Source organism: Aethalodelphis obliquidens, unplaced genomic scaffold (assembly GCF_003676395.1).
Source record: "Aethalodelphis obliquidens isolate GAN/ISIS:26980383/991018 unplaced genomic scaffold, ASM367639v1 scaffold9, whole genome shotgun sequence".
Taxonomy (NCBI): Eukaryota; Metazoa; Chordata; class Mammalia; order Artiodactyla; family Delphinidae; genus Aethalodelphis; species Aethalodelphis obliquidens.
In genome coordinates, this window is record NW_020837953.1 from 15,177,650 (window position 1) to 15,200,142 (window position 22,493).

The 22,493-nt window shown below is 40.1% G+C and overlaps 1 protein-coding gene across 7 annotated transcripts in view; it reads right to left on the bottom strand.

Moving 5' to 3' along the window:
* The window catches only part of MAST2 (microtubule associated serine/threonine kinase 2), a 204,507-nt gene that overhangs the window by 163,800 nt on the left and 18,214 nt on the right, over positions 1–22,493 (bottom strand). For all 7 annotated transcript variants that reach the window (XM_027108629.1, XM_027108628.1, XM_027108627.1 and 4 more), the window contains exons 2-3: positions 11,800–11,947; positions 6,624–6,766 (exon numbers count right to left, since the gene is read on the bottom strand). In XM_027108629.1, the coding sequence (XP_026964430.1) occupies positions 6,624–6,766; positions 11,800–11,947 (291 nt within the window). The remainder of the gene's footprint in view (positions 1–6,623; positions 6,767–11,799; positions 11,948–22,493) is intronic.

The window sequence follows — 22,493 nt, forward strand, 5'->3', positions numbered from 1 at the left end:
CCTGCTCACCACAACTAAAGAAAGACTGCACACAGCAACGAAGACCAAATGCAGCCGTTAATTAATTAATTAATTTTAAAAAATAAAAAATAAAATGTTTTGGCAAATATATAGAAAAAATGGAACCCTCACACACTGTAGATAGGGATGCCAAATGATGCATCCACTGTGGAAAACAGCTTATTGGTTCCTCAAAAAAATAAACAGAATTACCATACGACTCAGCAATTCTACTCCCAGGAAGGAAGGTATATACTCCAAAGAACTGAAACCAGGAACTCAAAGAAATACTTGAACATGAATGCTCACAGTAACATTATTCACAATAACCAAAAGGTGGAAACAACCCAAATGTCCATCAACTGATGAATGGATAAACACAATGTGGTATATCCATTCGATGGGATCATATTCAGCCATAAAAAGGAACAAAGTACTGATACATGCTACAATATGGATAAACCTCAAAAACATTATGCTAAATACAAGAAGCCAGACACAGATCACATACCATGTGATTCCATTCATAAGAAATACCCAAAATAGGTAATCCATGGAGACAGAATACAGATTGGTAGTTACCAGGGCTGGGATGAAGTTAAAATGGACAGTGACTGCTTAATGGATAAAGGTTTTCCTTTTACAGTGACGAAAATGTCTTGGAACTTGACTTTAATTCAAATTTCAATCCAGTTTTGAGCTTTGGGCTTTTCAAAGGTTACTTTTCTCTCTGTTAAACCTCATTTTCCTGGTTCTTCTTGAACCATCATTTCTGTTTGTAAGGCTCTGACTGAATTTAACATTCAACGTGTCATCAGCATGGGATACTGATGCATACGTGATAAGCAATTTCTTCAGTGTCTTTATCCAAGATATTGATTAAAATGAATTAAGACAAGGACAAGAATAGAGGTCTGTGTGACATCATTTCAGGCTGGTACTGACACATTAAATCAACCTTTTTTTTTTTTTTTTTGCGGTACGTGGGCCTCTCACTGTTGTGGCCTCTCCCGTTGCAGAGCACAGGCTCCGGACGCGCAGGCTCAGCGGCCATGGCTCACGGGCCTAGCCGCTCTGCGGCATGTGGGATCTTCCCAAACCGGGGCACAAACCCGTGTCCCCTGCATCGGCAGGCGGACTCTCAACCACTGTGCCACCAGGGAAGCCCAAATCAACCTTCTTTTGTGGACATTATACTTCAAACAAGTATTAATCCAACCAGCTATAACATTAGTGAAGGTATTCCAAAAGTGCTTTACTCCTTCAGTAAGTAATTATACATTGCCTACTATGTAGGAGATACAATGCTACATGTCAACTAGGAACATGAGGATGGAAAGAGCCATTCCTTGCAAGTGATCAGTCCTATAAAGGCATCATTCCTGTGAAGGCCATGTCTGCCAATAAAGTAAAGAAAGAATCCCAAAAGTATATTTGGAGAATTAGTCAAACACTATCAATTAAAAGATTCCTGGGATTTACAGCCCTCCTATTAAAATGTCAATATTTGGTACAATTCACTGGTTAGGTCAACCTAACCAGTGAATTGTACCAAATTACTTGAATCCAACAGACTGATTTCAGAGAAAAAGCAACCAAGCCTAATCTTTCCATCTGTGGTCTCTGTCTCTAATGCCTCATTACCAATTTGCTAATGTCAATGAAAACACATCCACTCAATAATTACTTATTACTATATTTTATAATAATTGTTATAGAAAGCTATGGAAAGATTTTAAACATTACGGCTGGATAAATATTAACCAAATGAAAATTTTAGAAGATAAAACTAAAAGAAAAGAGGAAGAACAGACATATCAGATTTGTGGTTTTGAAAGAATAGACTTTAGAGTGGAGAGTGGTTGGAAAGGAAGAAGAATGAATACAGGGTTAACAGTAACGAGGCCCCAACAATGATCCAAGAGACTGCAAATGTGGCTTAAACTGGGCCACATCCCTTGTGAAAAAAAGTAGAACCACTCAGAGATGTTGGGAGCTAGGACTTGATGGATGATTGGATGGGGATAGAGTAAGGGCAGAGGAGGAGTCAAAACAGACTTCTAGGTCTGTAGCTTTCTACTACTGGGGCGGGGAGTGGGGTGGGTCATGGTGCTATTTAACAAGACAGGGAACAACCGAAGAATCGGTTTAGGGGAACAGAGAGGAAGGATAAACAGATGGAGCGAGTCACAGACAAAGATCAAAGTTGCAGATACTACTCGACATATTCATGAGAAAGCAAAGAAGGAACTAACCTTATTTTAAAGATTATATACATACAATCTTATATATGTATTTTAAGATATATATGTAAATATCTTATATATATCATATATTATAATTTATATCATAAAAGGATACGTATATATGTTGCAGGAAGGGGGACCCCTTCCAGAGCCCGAGAGTGGGCTCTTGTCTAACACTTGGAAATGAATTGTCTGAGGAGACACATGTGCTGACAAAGCAAGAAACTTTATTGGGAAAGGGGTGCCCGGGCGGAGAGCAGCAGGGTAAGGGAACCCAGGAGGACTGCTCTGCCGCATAGCTCACAGTCTCAGGTTTTATAGCAATGGGGTTAGCTTCCAGTTGTCCCTGGCCAATCATCTTGCTTGGCTCCTATTTGGTCTGACTCAGGGTCCTTCTGGTGGCTTGCACATCTCTCAGCCAAGATGGATCCAAGTGTGAGGGTTTCTGGGAGGCTGGCAGCACATATCGTCTCCTCCCTCCTCCTTTTGGCCCTTCCCGAATTCTTCTGGGTTAGTTTTACAAGACATACTATGGGCTGGCGTGTCCTCCCTCCTTTAGGCCCCTCCCGAATTCTCCTGGTTAGTTTTTGGGTGGCAGCACCTAGTTCTTTATCAGAACCTCCTGTTGTGAGACAATTCACACAAGCGGTTATCATTGTGCCTGGCCAAGGTGGGCGGTTTTGGTCAGCGGTTCCCTAACATATATGTATGTACATATATCTTAAGATTAATAATTAATCTTGGACAAGATGTCATCTAAGTTTTTCCCTATCCCTAGTAACATACAATATAGTAGTATGATTGTATGATCCTTTTTATACATGCTCTGGAAACCACTAATTGGAATCATTGTCACTATATATATGGGGAAGATGGGCCTTCAGAGAAATCTTCTCGATAGATACTAGGAAACGAGGGAGAAGAAAAAAGTCTCCTCATAAACACAATCACGTAGATGTCGTCAAAATGAAAGTATTTGCTACATTAAGGCTTTTGGCTATCCATTCTCCAGAGTCTGGTCAAATCTAACCTCCTGCAAATTATCTCCCCAATAATTATACACAACACAATTCTTGTCTCCTTAGTTCCTTTTAAGTCATAATTAACATTCTATTAAGTGTTGTTATGTTACTTTTAAATTGTTTTTTGTTGTTATTATGTGAATCTTTTTGAACCAAAAATTCTCTGGAGGCTGGGTCTATGGACTATATAGGGCCGTAACTCTATTAACAACAAGAATACGTTATAGGACAGATTTTTCAGAAATGCCACAGCCAGAAGCTGGGGTGGCATCGAGGTATATTCAGTGTAAAGTAAGTCAAAGCAGGAAAAGTATTCGATACTATCAAATGTGCCACCAAACATAAAATACCAACTGGAAATCCTTGAGTAGGAGAATGAAAAAGGAGGAACTAGCTGAGGTTACTGTAAGTAAGCAAATAGCTCAGGAAAGAAAGGCACAGGAGGAAACAAAAGGCAGATCCCTGGGAGGAAAGAAGTAACTGGATGCAGGTCTAAAGAAGTAATGATTTTACAAATCCGTATATAAAAAAGACAAATAACCCAATTTTTTAAATGGGCAGAGTCTGAATAGACATTTCTTCAAAGAAGACATACAAAGGGCAAATAATCACATGAAAAGATGATCAATGTCATTAGTCATTAGGAAAACACAAACCAAAACCACAGATACCACTTCAGACCCACTAGGATAGCTAAAATCAAAGACAAATAATAGCAAATGTTGATGACAATGTGAAGAAACCAAAAATCTCATACACTGCAGTTTATCAAACACTGCTACATTTAAACAATTACCATACGACCCAGCAATTCCACTCACAAGAAAAATGAAAACTGTCCATGTGAAAATTGTAAACAAATGTTCATAGCAGCATTATTCATAATAGTCTAAAGGAAGAAACAACCCAAATGTCCATCCACTGACAAACAGATAGACAAAACATGGCATATCCATACAACGGAATATTATTCAGGAGTAAAAAGGAATGACATACTAATACATGCTACACAATGGATGGACCTTGAAAACATCGTCCTAAGTGAAAGAAGCTAGTTACAAAAGGTCACATAGTATAAGGCTCAATTTATATGAAATGTACAGTACAGGTAAATCTATGGAGGCAGGAAGTATATTAATGGTTACATAAGGCTAAGGAGATGTGAAAATATGAAGGTGATAGCTAAAGGGTATAGGAATTCTTTCTGAAATGATGAAAATGTTCTAAAATTGACTCCAGTAATGGCTGCATGTATCTATGAATATACTAAAAATCACTGAATTGTACGGTTTAAATGAGTGAATTTTATCATATGTGAATTATGTCTCAATAAGCTTTAAAAAAAATTAATTCAGGAATATTCTACTTCAGTTGGCCTAAGCTAGGAATTCAGCAAACTCAGTCCAAGAATTTCCTCTGCAACAAACCACCTTAAAATGAAACATTCAGCTTTACCTTAGTGGCAGTAGTTCTCAAAAGAGTGCATCTAGAAGTAGGTATAATGCTTTAAAGAAAATACGGATGCCTGGGACCACCCCAGACCCACTGGATCAAAATCTCTATGACGGTACATGGATTTTTTTTTTGTTTTAAGTTCCAGATGTTAAAGAGGGGAGAGATGGGGCTTTAATAGACATGCTGAAAACAAGTAGGGAAATTTGAATATGGTTTTTATATTAAATTGATATTAAACTTCTTGGATCTGACAATACAGGTGACCCTTGAACAATGCAGGGGTTAGAGGTGCTGACATCTCCCAAACCCTCCCCACCCCTCCATGCAGTGGAAAATCCAAGTATAAACTTACAGTTGGCCCTCCCTATCTACAGTTCTGCATCCCAGGATTCAACCAATCATGGATCCTATAGTACTAGCATTTACTATTGGGAAAAATCCACATATAAGTGGGCCCACCCAGTTCAAACCAGTGGTGTTCAAGGGTCCGCTATATATTGTGGTTATTTAGGAGACTGTCCTTGATGTTAGGAGAAATACTTAAGAGGGAGGTAGCATAACGTCTGTTACTTCCTTTGAAATCTTCAGGAAAAAAATATATACATACACACAGATTAAACAAAATGTGGCAAAATATAAAGTTACAACGAAATTGGTCAATCTAAGCAAGCTTAATTGGGTATACACTGTACCATTCTTTCCATTTTTCTGTAGGTTTGATATTTTCAAGATAAAAAGTTGGGGGCTTCCTGGGTGGCACAGTGGTTAAGAATCCGCCTGCCAATGCAGGGGACATGGGTTCGAGCCCTGGTCCGGGAAGATCCCACGTGCCACAGAGCAACTAAGCCCATGCACCACAACTACTGAGGCTGCATTCTAAAGCCCACGTGCCACAACTACTGAGCCCGCATGCTGCACATACTTAAGCCCGCGCACCTAGAGCCCGTGTTCCACAACAAGAGAAGCCACCGCAATGAGAAGCCCGCGCACCGCAATGAAGAGCAGCCCCTGCTCACCACAACTAGAGAAAAGCCCACACGCAGCAACAAAGACCCAACGCAGCCAAAAATAAAATAAATAAATAAATAAATAAGATAAAAAGTTGGGGAAGTTCCACAAATGACCCTGATGGTCCCTGTGGCCTAAAAGTCACAGACTTCTTCCCCTATCCCCACTTCCCAGGATGGACAAATGGACAAAACTTTCTACTCCCTATGTGCCAACCCAAAAGATTTATGGTCCCAAAGAGTAGATAAGATTATTTTAACGGGAACAAGCTTCTGTTATTGTATCCTGAAAATTACTGTGTGCCTTGTCCTACATTTAGAGGTAAGAGTGTGAGATCAGCAGAAAGTTAACGGGTCCCCTAAGTAAAGAGGCAGGGCCACTGAGGGTAAAAGGGTACAAGATGCAATAATAGGCAGAAAACAACCTGCCCAGACTACACAGTGTAACCTCTGTTAGGTCCTGTCTACTATACAAAGTCTAGACAAAGAAAAGTCTCATTCTTTTCACCCAGTATATACTGAACTGCCTACTATGTGCAAAACATGTTCCCTATCTTCATGTACTAAATATGTATACCACAGAGCTGTACACAGAAGCAACACAACTTCACAAGATTTAGAATCATTTCTATAAGAAAGCTCCTTCTCAGGAAATTTATTCATTAAAGTTAGAATCATATTGAGTCTTCTTCTTGACTCTCATTATATAATCAGTACCAGTGACAGCATGAGAGCAATCAGAATACAGTCTATTAAATTCCATTCTTTCCCATAATTCGCTTTGAGAAATGAAACTAGCCAAACCCTAAAAAGGAAAATAATAGATGCAATAATGACGAATGACAACCAAGAATTTGTTCATGGAGCAAGGGACCATCTGTACTAACACTTACCAAACCAGCAGTCAGAGAAGGCGCAGACTGTCCGAGGGTCTGATTCCTCATTCGAACCAGGTTTGATGCTTCTCCTGAAGACTGCCAAGTCACCTGTCCCACACTGCTATGTACACTGCCAGACAAGGGGAGCAGCTGCTTACCTTCAACAACAAGGTTTGGAAAATTAACAAATTATTAATTAACAAATGAAAAAATACAATGATATCAAGTGGATTACAAGTACATTGATCCAGGGACTTCCCTGGTGGTCCAGTGGTTAAGACTCCACCCTCCCAATTCCAGGGGCCCAGGTTCGATCCCCGGTCAGGGAACTAGATCCCACATGCTGCAACTAAGACCCAGCACAGCCAAATAAATAAATATATATATATATATATATATATTTTTAAGTACTTTGATCCAAAACAAAGTGAAGTCCCTCCACATCCATTTTAGAATCTGCAGCCCTCTAAAAATTCCAACTATATTGGTGGTGGTGAGAAATGCCAAGTGGAATACTGAACTGAGTTGATGACTATTTTAAATTCTCTGTAGGGACTTCCCTGGTGGTGCAACGGGTAAGACTCCACACTTCCAAAGCACGGGGCCCGGGTTCAATCCCTGGCCAGGGAACTCTGCATGCATGCCGCAACTAAGACCTGGCGCAGCCAAAATAAATTAAATAAATATTAAAAAAAATAAATTCTCTGTAATATCCACCATCATGCCAGGGCCCAACCCTGACACCCAACCTAGCAGGCTAGGAGTTTTCTAGTCCCTTCCATCCCACCTAGTTTCTCACCAACTCAATGCAATAAGAGTGGAGCTGACAGCTTTTCCTAGACAAATTTGGCCCTTAGGTTTCCAGAAGACAAACACTGAATATATACTATTCTTGCCAGGCTCCATGTGTTCAGTCCAGGTTGACCAACTGCCTTAATCCCACTGAGAGACTACAAGAAAATCACTTATAAAGACTAAGCATCTAGAATTACAATGACTTTCTACCTGAGGTTCAAGTCCCATTTCAACTCCCCTCACACCATTCTCACGTTGCTGCTAGTGATCTAATCAGAACAAACATGGTCATGTCATTCCCTTCTCATGACTCCCTACTGTTTAAAGAATTAAGCCACACTTTTTGCTTGTTTTGTTTTGGTTTTTTGTTTTTGGCGGCGCCACACAGCATGTGGGATCTTAGTTCCCTAATCAGCAATGGAACCTGCGCCCCCTGCAGGGGAAGGGCGGAGTCTTAACCACTGGACCACCAGGGAAGTCCTAAGCCACACTTTTTTTAAAAAATTTATTTATTTATTTATTTATTTTGGCTGAGTTGGGTCTTCATTGCTGCGCACAGGCTTTCTCTAGTTGCGGCGAGTGGGGGCTACTCATTGCGGTGGCTTCTCTTGTTGTGGAGCACGGGTTCTAGGTGCACGGGCTTCAGTAGTTGTGGCACGCAGGTTCAGTACCTGTGGTTCGCGGGCTCCAGAGTGCAGGCTCAGTTGTGGCACACGGGCTTGGTTTCTCCTTGGCATGTGGGATATTCCTGGACCAGGGCTCGAACCTGTGTCCTCTGCACTGGCAGGAGGATTCTTAACCACTGAGCCACCAGTGAAGTCCCCTAAGCCACACTTTTAAAACACTAAAAAACACTAAAAAGATCCTCCGTAAATCCAGATTATCTTCCTGGCCTGATCTCCTTCCACTCTTTCCAAACCCATTCACTCATTCAACTTAAATATTCTGCCCTGCATATTCAGCAGGCTTTATCTTGATCATCAATTCACTTGAAAACCCTTCTTTTTCCTGGCAAAATCCTATTTGTCATGGAAATACCCACTTTATAAAGAGGTATGAGCAAAAGGAGGTTTGGGTTTTGTTTTTGCTATAACATATCCTTTTACTGCAGACAAAGTGTGATGCAACTTATTTGCAGGGCAATTTAGCAAAACCTATTATAATTTTAATTTGAGTATGCTTGGACCCAGCATTCCACTTATAGGAATGTAAAGAAAAAAAAGTAGACCAGAACGTCTCCCTAGCAATGCTCATCATAATAAAATTGTAAATAAGATAAATGATCATTACCAGTTAATTATAATCTTCACGTAATGACATACTGAACCCGTTAAAAATAATGAGGCAGCTGAACATGTAGTCAAGAGAAAAATGTTCAACATTTCCTGTTAAGTGAAAATAGCAGAAAGGAAGCATATAGGGACTTCCCTGGCGGACCAATGGTTAAGACTTCACGCTTCTACCACAGGGGGCACGGGTTCAATCCCTGGTCGGGGAACTGAGATCCCACATGCCACACAGTGCGGCCAAAATGTAATAAAAATTAAAAATAAAAAGAATTTTTTTAGGGGCTTCCCTGGTGGCGCAGTGGTTGAGAGTCCGCCTGCCTTTGCAGGGCATACGGGTTCGTGCCCCGGTCCGGAAGGATCCCACATGCCGCAGAGCGGCTGGGCCCATGAGCCATGGCCGCTGAGCCTGTGCATCCAGAGCCTGTGCTCTGCAACAGGAGAGGCCACAACAGTGAGAGGCCCGCGTACCGCAAAAAAAAAAAAAAAAAAATTTTTTTAAAAAGGAAGCATATAGCTTATGATTCCAATGTTCATTTTTAAAATAAAGCTTATATATATTTATATAAGATTTTAAATGTATATTTAAATATAATGGAGTATATATAAATGGTTTGAAGGGAGGGAAAATAGAAGAAAGTAAAGATTAAGAAGGACACTTCACTTTTGACATGATGCATGTTATTGTACTCAAATTTTTTATAACTGGCATATTTTACATTTTTGATCAGGAACACACAATTTAAAAAAATCTAGTTATCTTTCAAGTCTGCTCTCAAATGCATGCTTTAATGAGAAGTCTTTCCATAAAATGCTCCACAAAAAATAATAATGGTTCTGTACTCAAAACTTCCACAAGCCCAGAGCAGAGCCTGCCTGGTTTCTTTTCTTCCTTCTGCAAATGTTGCCAAGCTCTCCAGGCGATCTGCCTATAGATGAGGATCTATATAACCTAAAGGAAAGCTAGTTTGTTAACTTTCCCCATCCACATATACAAAGGCTAGTATCACTCTATCTCCCTTCAAAATAAGGGCCTGCTAGGGAAAGAGGCTTATACAACAGCAGAAGAAACCCATTTGGACATCTACTGGTCAGGGCTTGAAGCATACCAAGAACTGCCAAGAATCTGAGGAACACAAACAACTTAAAAACAGAAGGAACAATATGAACAAATGGAGCAACTAGCCCTTTAGTAAACAAATAACTCAGAAAAAAAGAAAGCTTCTTAAAAATTCTAATTATTATTCTTACAATAATTTGAGGATATTTTTAAGAAATATTCCCAGTTAAAGATGGCTGACTGAGCACATACTTGTATTTTTGTCCCCCAGGAACCTCCATTAAATGAGAATAAAGAGGGAATTCCCTGGCGGTCCGGTGGTTAGGACCCAGCACTCTCACTGCCAGGGTCCCGGCTTCAATCCCTGGTCAGGGAACTAAGATCCAGCAAAATGGCCACATGGCGCCACACGGCCAAAAAAAAGAGAGAGAGAATAAAAACAAAATAAATAAACAAATAAAGGCTACCACCAGAGAGAGAAAGAGAGACAGAGACAGATACATAGACACTCTACGAGGGAATGAACAAAATTTGGGGAAAATCTAAAGCATATAGATGAATCATAACCAATGGAACTGGGCAAAGAAAGGCATGAGGTATAATAAGCTTAGTGGAGCTTGTAATTAAATGGGGCATCAGGCTGCCCTGCAAAATCTCAGGTAAGTTCAGTACTCAGTACTTAGATACCTAAGAGGACATAAAGTAAGACATAAGGCTGAAATCAGAGTAACTGAAAATCTGTAGACAGAACAGTCAAACACAACCACATTCCCACATTGCACCACCCAGTAGCCAGACAATTACCTCACAGGATAAAAGGGATTTATTAGCATCTCAGAGCAAAGCAATGGATTCTGGTTGTTAGGTGCTCAAAAGAAAAAAAGTTGATTCAGAAACAAAAGAAAACTTAAAAAAGAAAATTTTAATCCAAAAATAAAAAATCTATTTACTCATAGAGAATTAGAAGATAAATACATCCTTAAAAGAAGAGCAGAATGCTATGGGAAAAAAACAAACAAGAAATAGCTCTATGTGATTAAATACATGACTGACAAAATAAAATTTCAATAGAAGAGTGAGAAGAGAAAGCCAAGGGAACAGCCCTGAAAAGGTACAAAAATAAAAAGAAACTGAAAACTGTTTACAGTAGGCCAAGGAATGTAATAGGATTACATTTGCTTCTTCAACTAAAGTCAAATGGATTCTCTTTCTTCCATACTCTATTGATTGCTTAAAACTATGCCACATTTTAATTGCTTCCTATTTGGGCATGATGTCCTTGTATTAATTTTTCCCTTTGAATTTTTTAAGACTTTTCTATGGATGAGGTGGGGAGGCACTATGGGCTTTGGAATGAGTTTTGGAAATAAGAGAAAAAGAAAATAAAAAGAAGCAAAGTTTGTGAAGTCTACAGAAGTAAGCAGAGAGCACAAATCATATTGAAAGGGAATAACCAGTGATAATGGTCAACCAGGAAATACTCAGCAGGTTCAGGAGGTTAGCATTCAGAAATGCCATGAGGAAACAGGGAAACAGTAAAGAAAGGAAGACAGCCTTACCCACAAGTGTTCTACATAACACTATTACAACAGAAGAAGGGGTCAAGATGCCAAGTCAGTTGATATACCCTTAAATATTGACAAAACAGTCACACAACTCTGGGGTTTTTTTTGTTTTTTTGTTTTTTGGCTGCATTGGGTCTTCGTTGCTGCGTGTGGGCTTTCTTTAGTTGCGGCGAGCGGAGGCTACTCTTCGTTGCAGTGCACCGGCTTCTCACTGCGGTGGCTTCTCTTATTGCGGAGCACCAGCTCTAGGCACACGGGCTTCAGTAGTTGTGGCACGCAGGCTCTGTAGTTGTGGTTCGCAGGCTCTAGAGCACAGGCTCAGTAGTTGTGGTACATGGGCTTAGTTGCTCTGCAGCATGTGGGATCCTCCCGGACCAGGGCTCGAACCCATGTCCCCTGCATTGGCAGGCGGATTCTTAACCACTGCGCCACCAGGGAAGTCCCATTCCCACAACTGTTAAAAGAAAACAAAATTAGATACTTACCTGAAAAAGAACTGGCCGGGCTTCCTCTCCGTAACTTAGAGTCATCCTGACTAAGTTGTCGTTGAAGTTTAGCTTTTCCGGTGGATGAAAATATGTCAGGATTACTGAGCTTCCTGAAGAGCAGGGGACTAAGTCCAGTTATCACATCCTTCAAAGTGAAAGAAGTAAAACATAAGCCTTTAATGTCTTTTCTGAAAGTATAAGAACTAACTTTATATTAAATATCTCTACAACATTCATTACAGTTAAAAAGTGCCAACATTTTATATTTCCTGTTCAACAGCTAAAGCCAGAAACAAATTTCTTAGTGACAGCTGTTTGGGTATGCTGTGAATGACGTGGGACATTGAGTATAAAATGCCAAAGGAAAAATAGGGGATGAGATTCACAAGGTGACACAATAAGGCACTTTGACAGGATATATTATCCATAATGAGTACATGTCTAATTATGTTTATTTACTTTTCTCCATTTATTCACACTCTTCCTGTATCTAGTAAAGAAAAGTATATTTTAGTTTTTAAAAAATCGTAAATAATAGACCTTCCTTTACCTGTCATACAAAGTTAGAAATACCCCTAACATTCAATTAATGCTAAAGTAAAACTCAGAGCCTTCTTTATGTCTATAATAGGAGCTGAACTCATGTTTTCAATGAAAAATTATAATAGTACAATGGAGGATATACAGACAATATGAAGCATTGACAGTGCCTTCCCATTGCCTTTATTTTAGTCTAACCCATCCCACCCCATCCCAATGCCACTTCCTCTTCACTCAGTAAGCATCATCAAGATGCAGACATTTTAAAGCAAACACCCACCTAATTAGCAGCATTAATGAGAAAATATTCTGGGTAAAAAAATAAAAAATAAGGCAAATGAGGCCTATCTTTTATATTTCAGTGAAGGAAGCTACAACAAACACAGATAAGTAGCACATCAATCTGACCTGGACAGTACAAAGACAAAATGAGAAGCATAAGGAGAAATAAATAACTGAAATCTATGTTACCTGCCATTTGAAAAACAAGACACAAGCAACTAGTACCATAGCAATAAAGCCACAGGGGGGTGGGAAATAAATGGAAAAATGCCTGCCTCCTTGAGAAAAGATTTTTTTTAAAGCCTCTAGAGGGGACTTCCCTGGTGGGACAGTGGTTAAGACTCTGTGCTCCCAATACAGGGGGCCCAGGTTCGATCTCTAGTCAGGGAACTAGATCCCACATGTATGCCGCTACTGAGAGCTCACATGCCACAACTAAGGGGCCAGCGAGCTGCAACTAAGGAGCCAACGTGCCACAACTAAGGAGTCAGTGAGCCACCACTAAGGAGTCCACCTGCCGCAACTAAGACCCAGCGCAACCAAATAAATAATTTAAAAATAAATAAATAAAGCCTCTAGGGTCATATACTGTGACCGGTGAGTTCACACACAGGAAAGTACAAACATTGCTTAGTGGTGGCCATCCAGAATATAATTTACAAATACCCCAGGATAAAAAGAAGAGTGAAGTTGATGAAAAATAACTGAAGAGAAAAGGAAAAAGGTTTTTTTCATTTGTTTTGGGGGGTTTTTTTTTTTTTGGCTGCATAGCATGGCTTGTGGGATTTTAGTTCTCCAACCAGGGACTGAACCTGGGCCCTCGACAGTGAGAGCACAGAATGCTAACCACTGGACCACCAGGGAATTCCCGAGGAAAAAGTATTTTTAAAATTGGTAGTAAATGAGACTTCCCTGGTGGTCCAGTGGTTAAGACTCCACGCTCCCAGTGCAGGGTACACGGGTTCAATCCCTGGTCAGGGAACTAAATCCCGCATGCCGCACCTAAGATCCCGCATGTCGCAACTAAAAGATCCAGTAGGCCACAACAAAGATCTCGCACGCAGCAACAAAGATCCCACGTGCCGCAACTAAGACCCAGCATAGCCAAATAAATAAATAAAAATATTTTTTTTAAAAATTGGTAGTAAATGGATAAAAGGATAAAGGGGGATATTTAGGCACTGTACCATTAAATCTACTGATGTGCCCATCCAACTCTAACAGGAATGAGCAGGGAGAAAGGAGAATTGGAAGGAGTAGTCAATGCGAAAAGAGAAGGCAGCAAGGGAACAGCCTATATTCCCACCAACTGGTGTATCGAGGATGAAACAGTACCTATGCATCAAGTAGAAACCATGAAGAAAGCAGGGTCTGGGCACTAATGCTGGTAACCCACCAAAAAGGGCTGGCCATTCACAGAAGCAACACCCCAGTAAGCAGCTTTGGGTGGAGGGAAGTGAGAAGGCCTTGTAAGATATCATGCTGAAGGAATATCCTATGTGAAGGCAATATGGAAAGAAAAGTATCCCAAAAATACCTTACAAATGAGCTACTTGAGAGAGCCAGCACTTGGATGCCTGCTACACTGTATGGATGAACAGTTAGTCTTAGCCACAAAAGGATCGACAACCGATAGGACGAGATCAGCACCAGTTAAAAGAAAGTTGTGGCTCATGGGCTCTAGAGCACAGGCTCAGTAGTTGTGGCTTATGGGCTCTAGAGCACAGGCTCAGTAGTTGTGGCGCAGGGGCTTAGTCGCTCCGCAGCATGTGGGATCTTCCTGGACCAGGAATTGAACCTGTGTCCCCTGCACTGGCAGGCGGATTCTTAATCACTACGCCACCAGGGAAGTCCCAAAAGAAAGTCATATCCTTTTCAATCTCCCTATTCCCTATCATAACATACCAAAGTAAAGAAGCCAGAAAACAGAGGAGAGGAATAATGAAAGCAGATCATGCACCTTCTTATTCCAAGTCTCCCCTGTCAAAACTTTGCAAAGGGAAGGAAATATAAATGGGAAATGAAATTTAACTTTTAAATCAGGACGTCTTTTTAACTTTTACTTAAGTATATTACTCATTTCAGAAAAGTACATATACCTAAGCATATAACTCAATAAATTTTGCAAGTTAAACATATCCATGGAACCAGCATCAAGATTAAAAAAAAAAAAGACATAACCAAGCATTCCAGAAAGCCCCCTGTGCACCCTTCTAGTCACTACACTATCCCTCCAGGGTAACTACTATCCAGGCTTCGAACAGAATATTAGATAAATGGAATCACTCTGTACGAACTGTTCTGTATCTTGCTTCTCTTGCTCAGCTAGACTGCACTTTTTAAAACAGCAGAACATTTCTGAATTTACCAAAGAATTCATTAAAAGACAGGAAAAGAGAATGAAGCAAATAAAACAGAACCACACATAGCCCAAGAAAGAAAAAGGGCATGGGAAGAGGAACTTCCTTTCTAACTTCCAAACTAATTTGCTTCTTGCAGTTTTCTAGTTCCCATTTCTAGTCACTTATGAGAGATCCAGCCAAACCACATGTTTTGAGATTCAACGGCATACCACTGTACCCTTATAGTAAGCTCCCCCTTTCTGCTTAAATTGGATCAAATTTCTATCTGGTTCCTATCATTTCTACACTCAAATGATTCTTCAGCAAAATAGGGAGTTAAGGAGGGGAAGGAGCCTAGGATGACTTCCAGGTTTCTGGCTTGGATAGAATCCCAGGGAATATAGCAAGAGAAACAAGGTTACAAATAAAATACTATTATGGCAATATTAACATAACTACAAATTGCAGTACTCTTCCAATAACTATTAGGGAAACTATAAACATTTAACGTGAAAGAAATAAAACAAAGAAGACATGAATAACTCTCTTCAACTACAAGAGAGCTATCTCCTCTGTTATAGGAGAGTAAACTTCTTACTTCAGAGGCCAGTTTGATATACTGGATAAAAATAACAGAAGGAGAAGTAGGTTTAATTATAGGAAGAACCATCTAACAGTGAAAAAAGGCCGTCTTAAAGGGAATGGACTGTGCCCCTAGGATACTGAAAAAGTAAGGTGAAAGTTGGCCTAAGCAGTGACTCTCAAAATGTGGTCCCCAGACCAGCAGCATCAGCATCACCTGTGAACTTGTTAGAAAGGCAAATTCTAGGGCCCCACCCCAGATCTACTAAATAGGAAATTCTGGGGGAGGGTAGCAGCAATCCGTGTTTTAACAAGCCCTCTAAGTGACTGTGAAGCACACTAAAGTTTGAGAACCACGAGACTAAATAAAAACTTTCAATATGATGCCATCAACACAAATATATGTTGACCAATTGTGAGGATCGTGTCACAAATTATTTGAAATTGACTTAAAGTACTCAAGTTTGCAATCAGTATACTCTCCTAATTAAATGAAAGCAGGTTCTTGGTAAATACTATCAATGAAATAAAGTCAGTTCGCTTATGTTACATTCTTTCTTAAGTGAGATTTTTTAAAAGGCAGAATTACAGCCTGCATGCCAGAAATTACATATGATCTGTATTTATCTATCATAACAATAACATATCTAATATATGACATATAAATTTCAACTGTCAAAAAAAAAGGTTGAAAATTGCCTGACTACACAATTTCTACATGCTCCTTCCAACTCTAAGAGCTTATTGCTTTCTCTTTTAATTCAGAGTACTAAGTTGTGGCTATTTTGCCTATTGCTCTGGGAGTCCTCACAGAGAGTCCTCCCTCTCTTGGTCAGAACCATCTCCCTCCTCCACAATATCAAAGCAAATCTCAGGCTAACTTTACCCACAAGGATAGCGTTGTGTTTACACTGTGTCATGCTACTAAGGATAGGATTAGAAGTAAGCAAAGGATTCACAGCTGAAAACAGAAGTCTACACACTAAAAACTTGTCTATCAGGCTAAGAACCTGGGCTCTCAATAGGAGTTGTCTTATCCCATATGAATGGAAATTCAGTAGGTGAAGAAAAATCCATACCCTATGGCAGAGTCTTCCTGACCTACCTTGCCAAGAGTCAAACCCAGGTGCCATACTACTCAAAGTACATTCTCTTAATCCTTATCAAAAAACCTTTGCTTGATATGTACATGCGAAAAAAAAGAACCCTGACCCATATCTCAGGCATATCAAAGACAACATATATAAAAATTAACTCTAAGTGGATCATGAGTCTAACTATAAAACCTAAAAGTATAAACCTTCAGAAGAAAATACAAGAGTAAATTTTTATACTTTTGAGTTAGATAGCATTCTTAGATAACACACAAAGCAGAAGTTTAAAAAGAACAAATTTATAAATAGACTTCAACAAATTTTAAAACTACTACTCTTCAAAAGATACTGTTAAAAAATGAAAACAAATCACACAGGAGGAAGAATATTTGCAAAACACATCTGAGAAAGACTGGCATTCAGTATATATAAAGATCTTTCACAATTCAATAATAAGAAAACACACAAGCTAATAAAAAAACATGAGCAAGGGGCTTCCCTGGTGGCGCAGTGGTAGACAGTCCACCTGCCGATGCAAGGGACATGGGTTCATGCCCCAGTCTGGGAAGATCCCACATGCCGCGGAGTGGCTGGGCCTGTGAGCCATGGCCGCTGAGCCTGCACGTCCGGAGCCTGTGCTCCGCAACGGGAGAGGCCACAACAGTGAGAGGCCCGCATACCGTGCAAAAAAAGACATTTCAGCAAAGAAGAGGCAAATATGGCAAATGAACACATGAAACCATTCTCAACATCATTTATCACTGGGGAAACAAAGATTAAAATCAAGTGAAAGATAACATCAGCAAAATGATGGAGTACACAGCTCCAAGCTAACATTCCCCCACAGAAACACTGAAAAACAAGCAGAAATTGTGACCACCTAGAGGGGTGGGATAGGGAGGGGGGGAGGGAGGGAGACGAAAGACAGAAGAGATATGGGGATATATGTATATGTATAGCTGATTCACTTTGTTACAAAGCAGAAACTAATACGCCATTGTAAAGCAATTATACTCCAATAAAGATGTTAAAAAAATAAACTTAAAGAAAAAATTTTTTATAAAAAAAGAAAATCAAATGAGATAAAGGACGTGAAAACAAACAAACAAAAAAAAAACAAGCAGAAACTGTCAGAACCACCTTTGTCAGACTCTGGAAAATAGTCAAAGGCTTACGGCAACCAAGAGAATGCTGAATCAAGAAGTCAACTTAAGGGGCTTCCCTGGTGGCACGGTGGTTGAGAATCCGCCTTCCAATGCAGGGGACCACGGGTTCGAGACCTGGTCTGGGAAGATCCCACATGCCGCGGAGCAACTAGGCCCGTGTGCCACAATTACTGAGCCTGCGTTCTAGAGCCCACAAGCCACAACTACTGAAGCCCGTGTGCCACAACTACTGAAGCCTGTGCGCCTAAAGCCTGTGCTCCGCAACAAGAGAAGCCACCACAATGGGAAGCCCTCACACCGCAACAAAGAGTAGCCCCCGCTCGCCGCAACTAGAGAAAGCCTGCGCACAGCAACGGAAGACTCAACGCAGCCAATAAATAAATAAATAAATAAAATCTATTAAAAAAAAAAGTCAACTTAAAAATGGTAGGAAAGCTTTGTGGCATTTTTACTTGCCCTCACCCTACCCACTCCTTGATGTGGAGGCAATCTTAAAGACATCAGCTGGTGTTCCAAGTGTGGGACCCTGGCCCCTGGTTCCAGAAGGAGCAGAACAGACCTTACTTGCAACTTATCGTTTATACCTGTTATAACTTATCTGGAGACTACCTGAAGGACTAACACAAGGCACTCCTCTCTATTTCACCTAACTCACAATCTTCTCAAGGTGGAAAAGCAGCAAGTATTGCTTAAAACCCTGTAAGATGATCCAAACACCCACAGCCACTTGGGCAAAAGATTAACAATGAGACATTCAACTGACTGCCTGAGATCTGGGTGAGAAAAGGGAGAGTTTCTTTGGGAAATTAGGGCAATCAAAAACACCTGTGTATATATGGCAATTTAGAAAGCCCAGGGTGAAATGCATGCTCAGGAAAGACCTAAAAAGATTTTAAGCTTTCATCTCAAGCTGATCCCTAGACTTAGCACAAGTCTGGCTAAGGGCCAAAGGAGGGCACAAAGTCAATCTGCAAAGACCAGGATGTGTGTTTGTTTGCTTGCTTAGCTCCTGGCAATCCAGGAAATCTTCATCAAAACACAAGCTAAGTAACAGAGACTTCAGTATCACACACAGCAAGAAATACAGTTTCTACAAAAAATGTTGGAAAACTCACTAGACAAATGGACAACTACAGCCTTCAACGATCAAACAACAGCAAAGCCTGGGGAAAATGAAAAAGCTGTATTCCAGAGTTACCAATATTCAAATGTCCAAATTTCAACAACAACAAAAAATCACAAGACATATAACGAAATAAGAAAGTATGGCCCACTCAAAGAATCAAAATAAATTAACAGAAACCACCCCTGAGGAAGCCCAGCATTGGACTTAGCAGTAAATTTTAAATTGATTGTCTTAAGCATGGTCATATTAGTAAAGGAAAACATGGACAAAGAACTAAAGAAAATCAATGAACAAAGAAAAAGAAAGAAAACAATGAACTAAATGAACAATGAACAAAGAACTAAAGAAAAACAATGAACAAAACAACACTATCAACAAAAAGACAGAAATTATTAAAAAGAACCAAACAGAAATTCAGGAGATAAAAAGACCAATAAGTAAGTGAAAAATTCAATAGGGCGTTCAATAGCAAATTTGAGCAGGCAAAGACAGAATCAGCAATCTTGAAGACAAGATAATTAAAACTATAGTCTGAGGAACAAGAAAAAAAAAAAGAATGAAGAAAAGTGAAGAGAGGGCTTCCCTGGTGGCGCAGTGGTTGAGAGTCCACCTGCCGATGCAGGGGACACGGGTTCGTGCCCTGGTCCGGGAAGATCCCACATGCCGCGGAGCAGCTGCGCCCGTGAGCCATGGCCGCTGAGCCTGCATGTCCGGAGCCACTGCTTCACAATGGGAGAGGCCACAACAGTGAGAGGCCCACGTACCGCAAAAAAAAAAAAAAGAAAAGTGAAGAGAGCCTAAGGGACCGGGGGACATCTTCAAAAGAAACAATATATGCATTAAGGGAATCCCAGAAGGAGAAGAGAGAAAGGGGAAGAAAGAGTATCTGAAGAAATAACTGCCGAAAACTTCCCAAATTTGATGAGAGACACGAGCCTACATGTTCAGAAGCTCAATGAACTTCAAGTAGGTTAAACTCAGACCCACATCTAAACATATCATAATCAAACTGTTGAAGCTAACAACAAGGAGAAAATATTCAAAACAGTAAGAGAGATGCAATTCATCATGTACAGGGGATCCCCAATCAGATTAACAGCCAATTTTGCATCAGAACTATGGAGTCCAGAAGGAATGACATATTTAAAGTGCTGACAGGGGCTTCCCTGGTGGCGCAGTGGTTGAGAGTCCACTTGCCGATGCAGGGGACACGGGTTTGTGCCCCGGTCCGGGAAGATCCCACATGCCGCAGAGCGGCTAGGCCCGTGAGCCATGGCCACTGAGCCTGCGCATCCGGAGCCTGTGCTCTGCAACGGGAGAGGCCACAACAGTGAGAGGCCCTCATTCCGCAAAAAAAAAAAAAAAAAAAGTGCTGACAGGAAAAACTGTCAACTTAGATTTCTACCCAGATAAACAAAAGCTGAGGGAGTTTACTACCACTACACCGGCCCTAAAAGGAATCCTTCAGGTTGAAATGAAGAGACACAAAACAGGAACTTCAAGCCATATGAAGATATAAAGATCTCCAGTAAAGGTAACTACATGAGCAAATATAAAAGTGAGCATTGTTATAGTTTTGGTTTATAACTCCACTTTTTATTTCCTACATGATTTAAAAGACAAATACATAAAAATAATTATAAATCTATGTTACTGAGCACACAATGTATGAAGATATAATTTGTGAGAACAACATAAAGGGGGGTGGGAGAATAGAGGTGTATAGGAGCAGAGTTTTTGTATGTTATTGAAGTTGGTACCAATTCAAACTAGACTGTTATAAATATAGGATGTTACGTGTAATCCCTGTGGCAAAGCAAAAAGAAAATATAAAAAAAGCACACACAAAAGGAAATGAAAGGGGATCAAAACGGTTCATTACACCAAAAAAAAATTTTTTTTCTTCAACTAAACACAAAAGATGGCAGTAACAGAGGAAATGAGAGACAAAAGGGTATAAAACATACATGATAAAAATATTTCAATGAGCAAAGGTATCCATACTTGAATCAAAGGAAAAAATAAAACATAAAGAAGAACCCAATGGATATTTTAGAATTGAAATATATAATAACCAAAATAAAAAAACTGAGTGAATAAGCTTTTCAGCAGAACATAGAGGACAGAATAAAGAAACAGTGAACTGGAAGACAGAAGAACAGAAGTTATTCAACATGAACAACAAAGTGAAAACAGTAAACAGAGGCTTCAGGACCTATGGTTTTGTAATTAAAGATCTAATGTCTGTGTCACTGGAGTCCAAAAGGAAAGGACAAAGAGAGAAAGAAAGAAAAAGTACTAGAATAAATCATGGCTGAAAACCTCCCAAATGTGTGAAGAAGACATAAACCTACAGATTCAAGAAGCTGAGTGAACCCCAAGCAGAATAAACCCAAAGAAATATGCCAGGAAACATTATAATTAAAATTCAGAAAAATTACAAACAAAAGAAAACAAAAACGTTTGAATGACAGATTTCTCATCAGAAACTAGGTAGTCCAGAATAAAGTGGGAGCACAGTATTTTTCCAGTGTTGAAAGAAACGAACTGTCAACCAGAAGCAATAACCAGGGAAAATGACCTTCAGAAATAAGGATAATTAAGAGACTTTATTGGCAGCAAACCTATCCTAAAAGAATGGCTAAAGAAAGTTCTCTAAACAGAAAGGAAATAATACAATAAGCAACTTTAGGAACAGAGAAAGAACACAGTAAGTAAAAATGCAGATAAATACATTGGCGTTTCCTTCTGTAACATATGATTTTAAAATTTACTAAAGACATTTATGCTACAAAACATGAATCAGATTCAAATAAACTCACCAGTGAGGTGAGAGAGCTTAAGAAAAAATTAGAAATAAAAGATCAATTAAGAAATGACAGGCCCCACCTCCCGGCTGCTCCGTAAAGAGAGTGATCTCCCTGAGACTAGGGGCCATATACATTTGCGCCCTCAGCAGGACTCAGGACAAGACTGGTATAAGGCACGATTCAGCAAATGTTTGTTAAATGGGTGCAAAAAAATCAAATTCCAGCCTGCCTGCCTCCAAGGCCTACATGTTTGACCACCATGCCACACTGCTCCAGTGAAGACTCACTCACAGACTGATGGAAGACAGCTGAACCAAGAAAAATGATCTTATCTCACGCTTCAGTGACAAAATAAAAGCCATCAGACATGGGAGAATTGTTCCAGGGCCTTCATCTTCCCACCACTGAATCTCTAAACCTCCCAGTATCTGTGTTCATCTTTTGTCTCATTCCTTCCTGTTACAATGAAGGGCCTGAGGACCTCTCCTTATCTCTGAGGCCCAGTGCCCTAGACCCCAGTCCCTCCTTCCCCTTCCATTATTCCCTTTCTCTTCTATGTTCCCATCTGGTCCTGCTTTATGGTCTCTGTGTCATTCCCAGCAGCAAACAAGCATAGTCTAGTATCTCCCATCTTAGAAAAATCATTCTTTGCCCCTCCTCCTACCATCACCTTAGCTCTCTGGGTTCTGTTCCCATTCACAGCCATGTTTCACAAGGAAATCGCCTACACATCTAGCTCCACTTCAGCA